This window comes from Perna viridis, chromosome 13 (assembly GCF_037379345.1).
Source record: "Perna viridis isolate PV_CMFRI_1.1 ecotype Kerala chromosome 13, ASM3737934v1, whole genome shotgun sequence".
Lineage (NCBI taxonomy): Eukaryota > Metazoa > Mollusca > Bivalvia > Mytilida > Mytilidae > Perna > Perna viridis.
Window position 1 is genome coordinate 28044357 of NC_142457.1, and position 19412 is coordinate 28063768.

The window sequence follows — 19412 nt, forward strand, 5'->3', positions numbered from 1 at the left end:
TATTATTATAGTTGCGTATGGATAATTCTTTTTAACTATCATTCCTGAAGTAAGTTTTTACCAGTATCTGCTGCGTCAGTATATACTACTACTTACAAGGGTTGATCATGAAGCAAAATGGAAATTTTTTTCCACGCGGGGTATTTCTCCTCGTCATTTATCACCGGAATGTAGTTAGACGACACTAGACTTCTGTCTGTAACACTTTTATAAACTCTACAAACAGCATCCTACAGTTAATTTTACATAAATTTTCTATCAAAAAATGTTTAAAATGTCATACAAATATAGGTGGAAAAATCTAATGCTAATTAGTAGAAAATATAGGTCCTTATATCTTATTGTTCGTCGAATCACTGGCCTAAATAATAATAATAATAGTATTGTTTCCTGCTACCAGCAAAAATAGGGTACGTAAAAACATTATTGGGGAATTGAACAATCTAGACTTCAACATTGCTTGATATAATATGGCCATAAATTGTTTAGGAATGGTAGGGTAGCAGCATAGGTTATATATTTTATATGGTAGCAGGAAATAGACATTATTTTGTTTCACTGGCCTAATCGTTCCCAAGCGGAATGAGTGTTTGATAGTCGAACTTTATATCGAGAACTAATATGATGATGACGGTGATGATGACGATGATGATGATGAAGATGATGAAGGAGCCTTAGTCAACAGTGAGTTTTATAGCATTGATTTTCCCGTAAGACCCCGAGAACAATTAAATATTAGTGAAATAGAAGAACCCCTTATCTGAACGTGTTTTTTTTATTGTGCTATACATGTATTTTCAATATTTCAATAAATAAACCTAGATACTGACGTTAAAACAGACAGAAATGATACTTGTCGGGCTTGAGAATCGGATATTGAAGCCTGTGAAGGAATAGGACTTCGGCCAAAGCAGGGACATATGATATGCAGTTCGAATTATACGTCCATGGCCAAAGATACTTAGGGAAAATCATTTAAATTTATTCTGAAGGGTGTCTAACAGTTTCAGTCGAGCCAGTATATCAAACAAATTTAATTTCATATGCTATACGGCTATATAGCAAGGATATTTTTTAAATAGTAGCTAGTCTACTTTAAAAATCATTGGCTTTAGAATATTTATTTTCATCATAATAGCTGTATTCGCGGTAGAATATGGAGGTCAGATTTTTTTCTATTTTGTAGGTAGTGGATCAGCGGAGGACGGAATATTTATTTCCAATTTTTTCCAGGAATCACATGGGCGCCCCCTTATATATTTTAAAAGTTTTTAGGTTTTATACAATTAGTTGTACAAAACCGGGGACTTTGTATTGCTTAAATATGAACTCGCTGACAAAACCAACCATGATAACCATTGATCATAAATGCCCTAATTAAATCATTTCAATTTCCTTACATATATGCGAATGATACAAAGTACATAACATGAAAATGAAATTAATGTTTTAAGTTCAGTTTTCACATTCCAGCATAACTGAGAGGGACACACCCATTTTGACATTCTGTACAAGAAGGGGACGATCGATAGAAGTGGGCGTCGATGCCTTGGTCCGATTTAGTTGTCAAAATAAGCCATTGTCGGTCATTATAAAGAACAGCCTTTTTAGATGTACATCAGAATATAATCAAAACATGATAATCTACAGAAAATACTTATAACTAAGAGTAAAATACATCATTTTCTTTTGTGATTTTGAAAAATAACCCGTTGGCGCCTCTACACAAAGCCATTTAGTTCCCTGTGATTTTATCAACTTAGTAGACAGTAACACGCGCCCCTCTACGCCTAGCTGTCAATCAAATTTTAAATACCACGCCAACGACCGATTCACGAGTCAGTGCGCTTACAGCTAATTGCGCGTTATAAAACAGTTCTTAGGAATAGACCATCAAATTACCTTTTTAATATCATATTAAAAACCGAACCATTTTTTTTAATGAATAAACAATACTATTTTACCAATTTTTACTTCTAAATGTCATAAAATACGTAACTTTATCATAGTCACAAATTCAAAATTCATCCGAGCTGGAAGGCAGCCACGACGAGAGAACAAGGCTTTCCGTACACAGCCCATTTTTGTTTTGAAAATTGTGTGTATTATTTATTAAAAATAGGGGATTACCGATAAATGACGGCGACAACTCCAAAGAAAAACAATCAGGAATATGTTGTACCTGGTGGCACAACACAGGTATGTAAATAAACATTAAATAATCAAAATTTATTCGAAATGTCGGCAAAAAAATCGTTCGCGATGGCCATTGTGATTCACACCCCTAATCTATGACCCCGCCTCGTTTCAGGAAACACAGCCGTCCCCATTAGCCCTCTTAGCAGCAACGTGCAGTAAAATAGGGGCACCGCCACACAACCAAGAGGAGGGGCAAACACAGAATGGTACACCACAACAAGTCCGAGTTATTGGGACAAATGGAAGTGGGAGTGGCGATGTTGTTGTTCCTAACTGGGTGCAACTTCCGAGTGGGGCCGTTGTCGATTCTTCGGGTAAACAAACTATTGGAATTCCCCTTTCTTCACTGGGCGGAGGCCAAATAATTCAACAACAAGTTAATTCTACTTCTCAGCCACAAATTATTGCTACTGCAGGCCCTGGTGGCAATCTTACGTACAATGTTGTCCAACCATTTCAAACGATCAACGTTGAAGGACAGGAAGCGATCATTATTCCATCATCGATGGCTTCTGGGAACGGTGGACAGATAATTGGAGCAAACCAGCCACAGCAGCAACAACAACAGACACTTTTTGCTACACCTTCAGGTCAGATAATTCGTGCGGCTGCATCAGGTATAGCTGCAGCTACCAGCAATGTCATCCCCAACCTTGGGACCGTTGTCAACCTTGGAGGAAATATGGTGAACTTGGGTAATGTACAAGGAATGCAACAAGCTAGACCCAACATTCTTCAAGCTTTACAGTCAGTACAGCCTCAGAATCAAATTCAAATGGCTAACATGTCTAACTTCATTCAGATTCCTATGTCAACTGCAAATGGTCAAACAATTATGCAGACTGTACAGATACCTGTGCAGGGTACTGGTATACCAGCATCAGCTTTTCAGCCAGGACAGCAGTTTACAACAACTGATGGTGGACTGACAACAACTGCAGGGCAAACCCAGACAACTGTTACTTCCTCTGCAATTGCTGGTCAGACAGTCCAGGTTCAACAACAACCACAGTATATTGAAATACAAGCCAATCCAAACATTGGTAATCAGATCAAAGGTGAAGACTCTAACAGTAAACCCTCAACACCACAACAAACAGTTAATACACAGCAGACAAATCAGCAACAACCTCAGATACTACAACAAAACTCTGCTGGTCAGACCATATTGACTCCAGGACAGGCTATAACACCTAATATATTATCACATCTACCTACGCTAGTTTTGAATGCTGCTACTGGACAATTAATTCCAGTATCAAATACTGGAGGTCAAAGCTTTGTACTAGGATCAGGTGCTCAAACAAATGTGTCGGGAACTAATACTGTTTCAGTGGCTTCATCTCCACAACAAACAAACATGCAGGGCATTGTTGCTCCACAACAGTTTGCTACTCTGCAGATGCCAAACCAAACGGTAGGAGGTCTTCAAATTGCTGGTCAAAACCAAGTTATAAATCCCTGGCTTTCTGCTATCAACATGGCTAATATCCGTCCTCAAGGTGTTCAAACCATCTCAGTACCTAATTTACAAACACTACAAAATGTACAGGGATTACAAAACATACAAAATAGTGGGTTACAGGGTTTCCAATTGACTCCTCAAGGTCAGTTGATTGCTACAGGTAACAACATTCCTCAGGGACTTGGAACTGTTACTTTAACTCCGCAAGGAACATTAACAGTAGCTACCCAAAGCAACCAACAGCAAACCAGTCCACAATCCTTTCCTGCTACTGTTACAAATATCAATTTACAACAAGGGACCCAGGCAGTAAATGCAGCTCAATTACAAAATGTTCTGAGTAAGTACATGTAAACTTTATCCAATGGATGGCTCTTCTTTTTATGCACATTTATCTGCAAATAAGATGATGCAGTTTGTCATTTTCATGTATATTATTCCAGTAAGAAAAATTTGTACATTTACATATGTTATTTTAAAGATATTATAATGTTATTTTTACTTCTATATTCTCCAAAGTAATCTTATTATGTACATTACTCCACAAAACCATGAAAAACCTTAAAAACTTCTTAGCTGAAATCAGGATATGTACTATATTGACACTACAAAAATTTGGTAGGATGTTTTGAGATTTTAACCAAAACGATTTCACAGTTTTCTAGAAAAACAGTGGAAGCCTATATCCTACTGGTGCGCCTGGTCCATGCTTCCAGTCTTCAGTGGTGATTGGGTTACTCATTTACTTTTGTGTCTTTATTTCATGTTCTTTGTTGTGTGTCTTTTTTTGCAGTCTAGTCTCCATCCATGGATTACTGCTCAAATCTTGGTTCCCTTGGTTACACTTTGAAATTATCATACTTTATAATATGATCCCCATGAGTCACAGAGTCTGGATTGAACTTGATTTGCTCATTCTTTAGTTACATTTTCTTTTTCTTGCCTTGATCATTATATGCGAAGTCATACTAATATACATGCTGATACATGGATGAGATTGGAAGAATTAATTAGAGTTATTCCCCTTTGCCCACCATTTTTATTTATTTACTACAACGTACATGTATGTATTATTTGTAGGTCAGCAAACCACTCTACAACAGGACCCCAATGATCCCAACAAATGGCAGATAGTTCCTGCCTCCCAACCAAACCAGATAACATCCATCAGTCCACAGTTTAAGGCAGAATCTATGGAACCGGGCACCCCTGGCAGGAGGTTACGAAGGGTAGCTTGTACATGTCCTAACTGTAAAGATAATGAGGGCAGGTAAGTCGGTTGATTGCATTTTAACATACCAGGTGTAAAGATTAGGAAATTATCGCTGTTAGCCCAGACTATATTTTTTTTGAAATATTTTGTATATATTCAACTAAATTTTACCCAAGCCGAAAATCTTATTAGCCATGGGCTAATATTTATCTCTGCATTCATGTAGCAGGGTTTTGAAATAGGGTATGGAAGTCTTGTCACATGACTCTGTTGTTTCATAAGAATGGATCCTAGTTTACCATTCAACGCAGGGAGATTCGTCATTAACATAGCATTGAGGTCAATATTAAAAGCAAAATATCTTTTTTGTGTAAAAAATACTGATACAAAATGACAAATATCTAGTTCTAAAAAATACAAATGTTAAGAAAATTATGAAATAGAAGATTTTGCATTGTGATGCAGTGTTTAGTTTTCCTGGAAGTAAACAATAAATAAACTAGAACAAGACTTACAAACCTTGCGTAATGATGAAAATCATTTAAGTTATATACATTGTACCAAAATACACACACCTTTTATTCTTAATGTTGGGTGATCTTTGTAACCAGGTTCACTTAGACATGTATTCTATGTGAAAACAGTCAGTTTAAATTGACAAGTGTATGTAAGTAAAAGATGTGAAGGAAGTGTTCATTAGACTACCCAAGCAATCATAAACAAATATAAATAAGTCAATTTCAGAAGTAACACACTTTCTGATTGAATCAAAAAATTGTGTTCATCAACTCATTATCATAGACCAAATTTTATTATGTGACTGTGACATCATCAACCTTTTTTTGAAGATTTAAAATTGAATTATAAGGAATGACTGTTATATTTTTTCTAGTCTATTGGAAATTACCTCAATGCCTGTGGTGCACACTGGAAAATAACATGGTAGGCAGGTTTATTTGTTTTACACCACTTGATTGAGGTTACATGTATTTCTTCATAGACTGAAAAAATATAACAGTTTTTCCTGAACTTCAATGAATATGGTGAATATGTCATAGAGACAACAACCCCCACCATGATACATGTACATACTAATATTTATAAAAGTGCTTTCAAACAGTAAGCTCTTAACAGACTCTCTTGAAAATGTAAAAATATTGAAAAATTAATCAAGGATTCTCTTGGACACAGCCATCTGTTCAGTCCTGCATAAAAAATGAAAATGTTTGAATAAATTGATATTTACCCAGTTATTTTTTTACTGTTTTGGAGAAGGGGGCCCAAGACCCAAGAAATTAGAGAAAAGAGGGTGAAAAGTGTGTAAGGAAATAATCTATGAACATGAGGTCAAGGATTTTTAAAAATTTTTTTTGGTCGTTTTATATTGACACATTGTTCAAGAAAATGGATGGCCTGACCAATGAGATCAAGGTTCTGAAATGATCCCTGAGTTATACCTAGACAATGCTAAAAATAGGACTGGGAAAAACAAAGATGTTTGATGTTACAAGACAACCACAGGACTGGTTGATGTAGGGAGATGTATGTTTATTCATGGTACATAGAGTAGGATTTTTACAATGTTACCAAATCCTTTCCTTTTATGCCCTGTGCTACAAGTAACAAATGATTAAAAATCACCCCTATAATGAATGGCTATATAATTACATGTACATGTAGCTGGATTATAGTTTTCCTTTCCTCGTTTGTCTACCCCGGACTTGAATTTTTATGAGCAACTCGGCAGGTGTTTCCAGAACAGCAGAGGACGCTTACCCTACTGGTGCACCTGGTCCATGCTCCCAGTTTTCAGTGGAGTACAAGTTGCTCATTTGCTTTTGTTACTTTGTATGTATGATTTTAGTTACTTTATGTTCTTTGTTGTGTATGTCTGTATTCCATGTCTGGTCTTTGTCCCTGGATTACATTCTTTTGATTACCGCTATAACCTTGGTTCCCTTGATTACTCTTACTAATGTTATAGAACTGGTGAGAACAAGAAGAAACAGCACATATGTCATATAGCAGGCTGTAATAAAGTCTATGGAAAAACTTCGCATCTCAGGGCACATTTAAGGTAAGATTTAAAGATGCTATTGTGAAATACGCTTCAATGAGCGTTAATTTTAATGCTTCCACTGGAATTGAGGGGAGTTTACAGTAAAGTACATGTCACTCATCATTTCAGTATAGCTTTCTGCTGAAGCTTACATGCTATGATATATAAAGTAGATAAATTATTTATCATGTAAAATTAGGCACAATAGACGATTTTCTTCTCAAGGGGGTGGGGGGGGGCTGGAATATTACATGTATGTTGATCTGCATTAGATTTAGTTACAATAATTTATTTGAAAAGCTACTTTGTTTAGTGAACAGATGGTATATTAAATCATAATTTTTTTTCTGTCAATAAATAAAAAAATTTTTCCCAAATTTGAAATTTTTTTTTTTTTTTTTTTTCAAAAATACTTTTACTTTTATGGCTCATCTTATCTAGATGTTGGAGTAGTTGTGGAGTCCATATTTTCCTCCATTGCATAGCATAGAGACTTCAACACTCATGTTAAATGTAGTAAAGCTGTCTCGAATACACATACTTGGGAAATACTAGTGATATATTTTATATCACAGATAATGCGTCATTGAGCAATGTTTAGCTATATTTAAACCTATCTATTCTTTATTAATGAGTTCGTGAATTGATATTGTCAAATTTTATAACTGCATAACATTATATGTACATGTGTCATGTTGTTAAATTTTGTAATAAAATATTCTTATTTTGTTTTACAATGTAGATGGCACACAGGAGAAAGGCCATTTGTATGCAATTGGTTGTTTTGTAACAAAAGATTCACAAGATCTGATGAATTACAGAGACATCGCAGAACACACACAGGTAAATTTTAATGAATAAAAAGTGGCAGTTGGTGAGTTTTAGTATCTCTTGGTTAATTTTTAGATTCAGTGTTTACACATTTTCATGGGCTTACAATGTTTTACATGCTTTGGCTTATAAATTTTTACTGCTATTGGTGAAATTAAAAATGTACAAACACGTGCTTGTCTTGCAAATTTCCCTGCATTAAAGCAACAATATATACACATAATGTACATTTATAATTCATGTACTATATTTTATAATTTTGTATAGTATAATTTATTTTCTGTACAATTCCTCACACAATGAGTAAATGTACATATTTGTATTATAAATCTGTTCAGGTAACAATTGTGCAGTAATACTGTCGAGAATATGTCTATGAGACACTTATGCAAATAAAACAAAAAATGACATTTGTAATATAAATTTCCACAATATATTTATTTTTTGTAATGTAAAGGAGGTAGACCTAGGGTAAGGGACATAACTTATGAAGTCAGTGATACGTTTGTATCGTATTCAATTTCATCAAAGCCTCTAAAGCTTTCGTTTGATGCAGAATAAAATGAATCCAAGTTAATTTGATGCTTACATGACATTGATGTAAAATGTTAAATACAAACGTTCTAATGATTTGTAAGGGTTGTGTCCCTTACCCTAGGTCTACATTTTTTAAGTGACAATGTGTATTTACAGGAGAGAAGAGGTTTGAGTGTAAAGAATGCCACAAGAGATTTATGAGAAGTGACCATCTATCTAAACACAGGAAGACCCACAACAACAATAGAGGTGGTAAAGCACAGCCTACAGATCAAGGTACAGCTTACATTCAGTTGTTCATCATTTCTTTGTTATCGAGTGTATTTCTCTTTTTTTCAAATCCTTTAAAGATTCTTAATTTTCTATGTATGTATTTCCTATTTGCCTATATTTTTGCCCTATGTTTCCTTGTACATGTAAAGTATCCTACATTATAAAAGTGTATAACACAAGCATATACATGAACAAAATTGTAATAAAAGCATTTCTAAGTAACTAAATAATTATGGAGTCTGTGATGATTTTTTTCCCCCAGGTTTTACCGTTATTGTTCTTTTTTTTTATGTATATTTACTTCTTATTTTGCCAATTGCCATTTTGTTTGTTGACCTCATAAAATCTTCTCTATAGAGTTCTCTCATGTATGCAGAATAATGACAGTTTTGAAATCAAAACAAAATATCACAGTAAGCCAGGCTTACATGTATGAATTAATTTGCAGCTGAATGATAAACCAACCATCTTCAGTCAATCACAATACATTTTAAATTTTGAGAAAAAAACTTGATTAACTGGCTGAATAATTTGAAGTTTGAACATTAAAATCAAATCAACTTCATCATGGAATATTGTTTACAGTGTATGATGTATTTCATTATACATGTACATCTCTTTTAACAAAAGGATGTAAATGGATCAATATGTTAATGTCACAGCTAACCTATAATAGACAGGTTCAGCGCCCCATCCTTCAAAAGAACGTAAAAATGAAACTTCATTCTTAAATGTCCTTTTTATTAAGATATCTGATTCATTGAAATTTTACAGTTGAACCACTGGATGACAATGGTTTTTATTTATAATATATCCTTATAAAATGCAATCTTTTCCATGATTGTGCCTCTCAGTCCTATTTTTCTTGCCAGATCATTGTGTTGATCCTTTTTTGTTTATACATTACAGTGGAAAGTCAAGAACAAGAGGATGTGGAGGATGTTGAGGTGATAGAGACTGACACAGGTCTCGAGGAGGGAGAGAGTGTTCTGGTTCACAGTGATGATGGACCTGTCACAGTCACATACGTACAACAGCAGGCAGGCTGACATAGCAATAAATTGCTGACCACATTGAATAGCTGTTGTTATAGTAACAGTAATGACTTTGTCGCTGACACACTATTCTGTTGTTGTCATGGAAACAGAATGCTTGGGTTGTTCTTTGAGAACACGGTAATCTTGCTACATTGACCACAAGATGAGACAGACCAAGAGCTAAAAGTATTGCTACATGTACATTTTAATCCATTTCAGGATCAGATGCTTCAAACTGAACATTATACAGACATGTGTTGTAAATTTTGATTTTACAACTAAAATTTATAGTATAATGTGTACTAATAACTGCATTGTTTATATTCATGGCACTTTTGCAGTCTTTCGTAAGGTTCGTTGGACCATCAGATATCACTGGTAAAAATGTGGCGGGACTTGTAAAAAAATCTGGAATGCCAGACCGAAATTCCAGAAAAATACCTTTGGAAAGACTGCTTTTCCTGGGACGTTCTTATGTGTTCATGCATCTGATATTAAATGTACATGTATTATTGTACATCTCATATCTGCTGGTCAGATTTATTGAAAGCTAATCATGAATAAATCCATACTGATTAAGTTTATTTATATTTAGATTCTGGCCCTGTATGTATGTTTTGCTCTTTTAGTTACTGCTAATTGATAAGACTAGGATATATGAACAATAGTTTACAAATGTTTATATTAAACATGTATCTATGCCATTCACCAAACTTTTTATTTTATTTTGAAAAGTCTACAATTCTGACATTAAAGTACAGTACAAGTTTTTTTCTAATTCATGTAATTTCACAGTAAAACTGTTCCAGTATCTATTTTTGTTACTTCGCGCTAGTTGGTGTTACATGGACGTGGAAGACCATCTTAATTGTTTATTATATAACTACATACAAAATCTGACACAAAAATAATGTGCTAGATAGTAAAGGATGTCTATGGTTGAATTTTCTATCCTGGTAGTTTTGGTCATACATGTAGATACAAAAGGTATTCATTAAATGGCCAAGGATTGAATTTAAGAAATTTTTCTACTAGCTAAATTCAGCAAGTATTAACAATTTACGCTTGCGAAATCCTAGGTTTTTTTTTGGTTATTTCTGGATTTTAGGCACAAAAAAAAAACGAGTATGTGTGTTTACAGTCATTTTATCGCCGCTACCCTAACTTTTTTATTGACAATTTTCTGAAATTTTGGAAATTCCCGGTTTATCTGTCACCGGTACCGGTATTTATCATATTAAACAACAATGGCGCCCTCCAGTGCCAGCACTGTCAACAATTTAAAAAGAAAACTAGCTGATAGACAAGCATGTGCACTATTACAATGTCGTCTGTTTTTCTCATGAAACATTAGTCAAGAAACCTCAATTGAATCCCCCTTCCCCCCCTCCCAAAAAAAAAAAAATTAACCTACCAACCCTTTTTTTTTTCAGCATGTGACAGTAAACACACACTTTTTTTGTTTTGTTTTTTTTTTGCCTTACCTATAATACATATAGAATTCCACAAGCAAATTTTAGCTAGTGGAAATAATTTCTACATGCAAAATTGAATTATAACTTCATTAAACAAGTATTTTCCCTAAAATTCAATATCTGAATTGAACATATTTTTTTCAGTTTCACTTGCAAAAAAAATCCAACAGTTTACAATATACTAAATACTTTAATTTTTGTCATCTGGATATAAACCTAATTTGAATAGTTCATTTGATGTCTTTATTTCTTTCTTTGTACAAATTTTGAAATATTTGAAATATTTCATTTTCAGCCATATAAGTCGTCATGGTGACCATCTGTGAATCACTTCATAGAAATGTTGTAACTGTTGTTAACAACTTTGTTACTGATTATTGTTAAACATTTTAAAATTTTTATTAAAATATAAAAAAATATCTTTCTTTTTAATAACAAATAAGCTCTAATGTTCAGGGCATACTGCATCAAAAAAAAACATGCATCCACCAAGAAGTCACTTCTGTCAAATCCTCAAAAAAATTGTTAACTAGCTAAAAAAGGACCTCAAAATTTTGTCTGTCATGTTGAGTGAAATTATGAGAGTTATTCCCAGTTGAACTTAGAAAATCTTGCTTATTATTATTATTATCGGTACAACAATTTAAGTGATTTCATGCCTTTATAACTTTCTAAACATTCATAGATCTGGTGGATCACAGTTCTTGTAAATGGATATCAACTGTCATATTTAGTTCGGGCAGTTCCATTTAAATCTACATGGGGATGCTGATTTTTTTATTTTCTTTTGGGGGAGGGGTGAAATATTCATCTCTAAAATTCAATATACCTGGGGGTTTGGAGATTTTGGTGCTCTGATGTCACAAAATGTAGCACTACACATGCGTTTTTCAACAGATTGATCATTTCCCTGATATTTTATTTTTCTGGTGGTGGGGGTATATAAAGGATCTATGTTGGCAACATTTTTTTATATTGGTTGGTGTGTGTGTGTGTGGGGGGTTTTTTACAAGTTGCTTCCCCCTCCCCATGTAAATTTAAAAGGAACAGCCCTTAATATTTCGTTAGGATTTAGAAATTTATACCCCTGCTTAAGGAGGTAGACGTAGGGTAAGGGACACAACTCATGAAATCACTGATATGCTTGTATCATATTCAATTTCACCAAAGCCTCTCAAGCTTTCGTTTGAAGCAGAATAAAATGAATCCAAGTTAATTAGATGCTTACATAAGATTGAAGTAAAATGCTGCATACTAACATTCCAGTGATTTTTAAGAGTTGTGTCCATTACCCTAGGTCTACATCCTTAAAGTGATGAGGCTGTTCCGTCTTTCTTTCCTTCCTTTTTACCTGCGCCACCAGCAGTAAAAGCAGGTCTTTTAGCCACTTGACTTTGACTTGTCTTAAAAAGAATTACAGCAACAGCATTAGCTATCTCCTCGTACAGTTTTTGAACTACATCTAAAATATTTTACAGGATATTTCTACACATGATGAAGGTGTGCAGGGCCAAAGGATTTTGATTTTCGTAAAATATTACGGAAATTGGTGGTAGTTACACTTAGTCATTTTACTCAGAAATATATGGATCATGGCATGTCCGGCTAACTCCTCGTTGGTTTTGAACTACATCATGTAAGGGTTTTTTGCCATTGAAATGCAAAAAAAATTACGTTTATAGCAGTTTTCAGCCAATATCTTAAAAAGACTATAATAGATAGAATGAAACTTCCTTCCTACTGATGTCATAATCCTTATTATAAGTCCTACAAAACTCTTCTTGGAGTCAAAATTGTTGGATAACTTCTTGTAAGAGTTATTGCCATTGCTTTTGTCATAACTTGGCTTTCGTTGTCATCTGCCTTTCGTCATGATTTTTAAAAAAAAGAACATGGTTGTCATGGCTAAAAAAAGAACATAGGGTTCTGACCATATATTTGACTTGTACCTTTGCAACTGTAACAAATGGAATAAATCTGAGACTACTAAGGCCCTTCTAACTAACTTAATATCAAGTTGATTGAGTTGCAGATTCATGAGTTATTGTCCATTTTATGCAATTTTTACAGATTTGTTCCATTTTTCTTTTTTTTGTAATTTTCTTTTTAAAAAAAATTTAGCAACTTGCATGACAGTTCCAACTGTAAAAATGTTTCTGCATGATGAGATCTATCAGTGGTCAAATTTTCATTCTAATCCGTTAAGCCATGATGGAGTTATTACCCATTTTCATCATTTTTGCTATTTTTAATGTTTTTTCTTGACACTTCTTGACCACTTGAAACCAAACTTGATATGAATGCTCCTTGGGTAATCCTGCATAGAACTGATGTGGGAATTTTTGATCCGTCAAAAAAATGGCCACCATTACTAAAAAAAGAACAAAGAGGTCGGACAGTAGTTTTTTGCATATATCTCCAATACAGTTAGGTTTAGCTAAATTTTAACATGAATAAAAGTGTTCAGCATGACGAGATCTATCTATGGTCAAATTTTAGTTCTAATCTGTTAAGCCATGTTGGAGTTATTGCCCTTTTCAACATTTTTTTTCTATTTTTTATGTTATTTTTTCCATAAATCTTCTCTGACACTACTTGACCAATTGAAACCAAACTTAAAATGAATGTTTCATAGGGTAAATTGCATAGAACTGATGTGGGGATTTTTGATCTGTCGAAAAACATGGCAGTCGTTACTAAAAATAGAACATAGGGGTCAGACAGTAGTTTTTTGCATATATCTCCAAAACCGTTAGGTTTAGCCAAATTCTTTCAGTAGCTGAAATGATCCTTATTATTAGGTCTACAAAAGTAATCAAAAAAGTTGTCAGAGGAATCCTTGTAAGAATTATTGCCCTTGAAAGGAGAAAAAGGACTTTTTTTTTTACATTTTTCAGCCAATATCTTCAAAACTATGATAGAAAGAAAGAAACTTTCAATCACTGAAATGATCCTTATGATAAGTCCTACCAACGTCTTCTTAAGTCAAAGTAGTTGGTCAACTTCTTGTTAAATTGCCACTGAAAGTCGACATTTAACCATGTGAGCGATTCAGGCTCCTGGGAGCTTCTTTTTTTTTTTTTTTTTTTATCTCTGGTGAATTAGTCAAATGTATCAAGTGGTCAAAGTGTCAGTCTATCTGATTAGTGATTTCATGTCTGTCTGTCTTGGAGGTAGTTTATTAACTTCTGGTTACTTTTTCAAGTGTATAAAGTGGTCTTATCAGTCTGTCCGTCTGTTAGGACAGGTTTGGGTGTTCTTTTTTAAATATAAAATGCAGCAGTTAAATTTTACATATTTTGTGCTTGCAAGTACAGCATTTTTATTTTTGTTCTATTTTCAAGACTTATGTCTCCCCAGTGGCATAGAAGTATGTGTCGGATGAAATCTTAGTCTGCTTTCATCTCAATTGTTCCATGTTCATCTTGACTGTGTATATATCATCTTCCAGTACTATGTGCATGGGGATGTTTGAGATAATGACGTTTCATCATCATCAATGGATTCAGCTGAGGACCTACCACCAATATTTTTTTCGCCTTAAACTTCCAGAATGGATTTAGACTCTCATTGTCTACCAACCAGCCTGACTTCTTGAGTGTCCCAGAATGTATTTAGACCCTCTCTTTCTGATGACCACCCTGACCCTCTTTTTTTTTGGTGGAGTATAACCAGTTTGGATCATCATGATAAACTGATGATGTTCAAGTATCTTTTTTTTTAGAGTAAATCGGAAGTAATAATAGTTAGGTGAAAAAGCTTTTGCCTGCACTTAATTTTGCCAATATATATATATATATTTTAAATACATCCAGGAGAGGCATAAATGATGCTCTAAAACGCTATCTCCGCGGAGCTTCGCCCCCCTGGACCCCCTGCCGTAATTTTGCATACACTTCAATTTGGCCTCAGCTACGCGCCTGATAAATGCTTTTCAATGGCAAATCTAAAGGGTTTATGCTTTTTGATATAATAATTAACATTTCAATCATGTTAAAAAAACCGTGCTACTCACTAACTGTTACAGTCCGTGTCATCAATATTTCAGCTACTGGCCCGAACAGTCAATTTCAGTTCTGTTTTATAAGAATACAACTGAAATTCTCAGACTTTTCACTAACCAGAATTGATTTTTACAAGCCTCAGGCTTTGGGCTAATGACTAAAGGCATAGACTGAACTAACCGAGGAATGTCACTGTCTTTTTTTTTTTATCCATGTGCGTTATTCTATATGAATTACATACTGTGAAACTTGTCTAAACCCAACTCTTTCAAATTTAAAATTGGCTTGGTTAAGACTTGTATGGGTGGTTGGTTTTCTAAGGTTCCAAAATATACATTTACACTGATATAAAGATCTCTAAAAAAAGTATTTGGTTTAGACAGGTTTCACGTACTGTATATGAAATATCTAAATTTTGTGCTGTGCCTTTAGTTTCAAATAAATTTTGTTTTAATAACTCCCTTAGACCACAAATTTTTAGCTTCTCTCAAATTAATTTTTTTTTCATCGGATTGTTCTGATGGGGCTAGGATAATTTGGCGATTAAAATTCAAAATCCGCCACAAAAAAAAATGCTTTTACTCTGTCACTCTGACTTTTTATATTGCCTTTGTAATCAGCCTGATATTTTGATATCTGTTAGTCAAGGTCACGATATCAATCAAGGGCAATATTCAAAGGGTCATTATTTTTTTTTTTTTGCAGTAATGATTTATTTATTATTTCCTTGAAGAAAGAAAAACCATAAATGACTAGCAGAAAAATTGTGTGGTATATTCTTTTGATTATGTTTTTGCAGCATTTGACCTTTCTCTGTGTTTATAGCAGCATCAATATTCATTGATAATATATATGATAAACATTTTTAATCAGCTCTGCTGACAAAAAAAAACCCCAAAAATCGACATAAAGTCAAGCTTACACCTTACTTTTATTTTCCTACTTTATAGGAAGCTTGGCACCTTACGTAGATATACATGATGAAAAATGGTTACTGTCAGGGAGACTACAAAGGGAGATAATCCAAATCAAGTATGGTCTCACTAACCACTTCTAACGTTTCCATTACTTTACATGTTAAAAAAGTAATTTTCAAAGTCTCACTGTGAATTCCCAGGACAAATGACATCTTAAAGTTGCATACCGTTGCGAAGCTTGGAAAGTAAGGCTTCCAAAATCATTATGCTAATGGTACGATGATAGTAGAAATTCTTCACAAAATATACTTGAATAAATAATACTGGAAATCCACATTTTTACCTGTTCTGCTAACTGACAGCATGGAGGCAAATTACTCACACATGTAAACAATATTCATACACTTTTGTAGTTAATTACATATATGAGTACACATTCTTAGCTTTATTTTGACTACTTTTAATCATATTACACGCAAATAATGCACTTACAATGCATATGTCTAGGTTCAGTGTGTTTTTGGTACTACATAGAGGGGGTGGGTGGCCATTTGACCCGGAAGTGGTTAGTGAGACCTATGTTTCATGTTTATAAATCGTTTCTAATGAACTCAAAGGATTTTGATGAAGCTTTATACGAAGGTTCTGCAACATGTTTAGATGTGCATGAAGTAATATAGTTACTGTCAGCAGACTCCAAGGGGAGATAATCCAACTTAAGTGTTGAAATGTTAACACCTCATATTAAAGCGCAACTCCTCCTACATCGCAGAAGTGATTTTGATGAAACTTTATGGAAAGGTAGGGCATCATATATAGATGTGCATGAAGGAATAAAGTTACAGTCTGGGAACTGCAAAGGGAAAAAGTTGAACTTACAGGTTACACATTCAACTGCATTTGAAGTGGGGGTGTTTATTTTTAGTTGGTGTGTGTTTTTCTATTATTATTTATGGTGTTTTATATAGAGTTTTTTTTATAATATTAAACGTATCAAAGTTTTTATATAAAGAAGAAATTTTCAGTTTTAGTTCATCTCTTAGTGTGTAGTATAGATCACACTCAAATAAGAAATGTTCTTCGTCTGCAATGTTGATATGGCATACGGGGCATATTCTACTACCGTTTGGAATATTGAGGTGTCTTCCTCTCTCAATCATAAGAGGATGAGACCTAATTCTTATTTTGGATATCATGGATCTCTCGGCCAATTTAGACAAATCATCTGCAGTGGTTGGTCCACATGGGGTAAAGGGGTTAGAACCGCTGCCTGCTTTTATTGTTTTTAAATTTTGTTAATATTTCTTTTTTCTAGTCAGGTATGTATCCCTGTATGATGTTCCTTGTACCAATTTTTAGACACAGACCATTTTAGTACTGGGGGGGAGGCGTGGTATTAAATAAAAAAAATAATAAAGCTTATTCCAGACTGCAGGGGTTAAACCATGAAGAGCGAGATCAAGTTTCACACTCCATTCAAGTTTGATACAGATTTCAATCTTGAATACAATTAGACATGTGTGACAGGAATAGAACTTGACTTAAACCAGCTATGTCCCTTTTTGACTTTTTATTCATCAATAAGCACAACCCCCCTAATCAATCCAAGCCTTCCTTTTGAGAGGGTGTTGCCACCTTGGGGTACAATTTATAAGATCCATTCATCTTAACTCAACTATAATCTGCAAAACAGGAAAAGGTTTGTTTCTGGTCCCTCAGACATAATCAGTTCCAGTTAAAACCCCTTAAAAATAAATCCCGGTGTCATATATTTCGACCCCGCAATTTATTAACTCCGGGGTCAAAATATCATATGCTATCTAAATCCCTGGGATAATATATCATTTTGAAATATTCACCTCCGGGGTTATTTTAAAATAACCTCATTATATTTTAAACCTTATAGAGGGGGTTAGTTTATCACCGAAAGGGGTTAAAATATTGTGGGTCTAACACAGCAGGAGGGTTGATTTTATTATATTTTAACCCCCTGCTGTGAAATTTTTACCCCCTTATGTTATATATTTCCCCTTCCGCGATAAATTAACCCCCGTTTGATGTTTTTATCCCCTTTTGTGAAAAAATTAATCGCTCCCCCAACGTTGGGATACTTTTGACCCCTTATGTTTAAATTATCTCCCTTACTGCAATATTTTAACCTTCCAGCTGTGATAAATTAACCCCCTGTTATAATATTTTAGCCCCCTTACTGATAACCCTCCCCCCCGTTATGATATTTTAGCCCACTGCTACGATACTTTTTAACCCCTCTGCTGTTAATTTATCACAGGATGGGTTGAAAACATCTAAACGGGGGTTTATTTGTCACAGAAGGGGAAATATCATAATAAGGTCGGGGTAAAATAAATAAAATTAACCCTCCTGCTGCAACAGATTACCCACCCACCCTATGACATTTTAGCCCCTTTGGTTGTATTCAACCTATAGTTGGGGTTAAAACTTCGCTACATTTTAACCAGGGTTCAATATTTTGCAGGGGTCAAAATATCATATGGCACCAGGTTTTCTATTGCGGTTTAGTTTCATGAAGATCTATACACTTATACTTAATTATTCAGATATGAAGTATCTAAGGACGACGACAATGATGAAAATTACGATACCATGATACCATTATACGACTGCAAATTTGTTTTAATCTATCTAGATCCACACCTTTAGAATCTTAGTATGTTTTTAGTTTGTTCACAACTGTAATTTGTATTTGTGAATCCTTTATTATAATATGGTGTCAATGGGGAGATCAACTGATTGATTGATTGATAGCACCTTATTATCGGTTTCATACTTTAATAGTATAGTATGTTGTTATTCTAGTTTAAGTGAAAGTAACCTACTTTAATAAGAACCTCTTTAGTAGGTACAAGCATGAAGACTAACAATGACCTCTTTAGTAGGTACAAGCAGGAAGACTAACAATGACCTCTTTAGTAGGTACAAGCATGAAGACTAACAATGACCTCTTTAGTAGGTACAAGCAGGCACACTAACAATGACCTCTTTAGTAGGTACAAGCAGGCACACTAACAATGACCTCTTTAGTAGGTACAAGCAGGAAGACTAACAATGACCTCTTTAGTAGGTACAAGCAGGCACACTAACAATGACCTCTATAGTAGGTACAAGCAGGCACACTAACAATGACCTCTTTAGTAGGTACAAGCATGAAGACTAACAATGACCTCTTTAGTAGGTACAAGCAGGCACACTAACAATGACCTCTTTAGTAGGTACAAGCAGGAAGACTAACAATGACCTCTTTAGTAGGTGGTACAAGCAGGAAGACTAACAATGACCTCTTTAGTAGGTACAAGCAGGCACACTAACAATGACCTCTATAGTAGGTACAAGCAGGCACACTAACAATGACCTCTTTAGTAG

General features: G+C 34.4%; 1 protein-coding gene across 1 annotated transcript; it reads left to right on the forward strand.

The window, feature by feature from the left end:
* The first annotated feature begins 2030 nt into the window (after positions 1–2030).
* On the forward strand, positions 2031–11508 carry LOC148600203 (transcription factor Sp3-like). The gene is made up of 7 exons (XM_088557895.1): positions 2031–2199; positions 2312–4004; positions 4745–4934; positions 6862–6954; positions 7679–7779; positions 8461–8580; positions 9487–11508. Exons 1-7 carry the CDS (start codon positions 2137–2139, stop codon positions 9624–9626), a joined length of 2400 nt encoding a protein of 799 aa, XP_088414021.1. The 5' UTR covers positions 2031–2136; the 3' UTR covers positions 9627–11508.
* The last annotated feature ends 7904 nt before the right edge of the window (positions 11509–19412 follow it).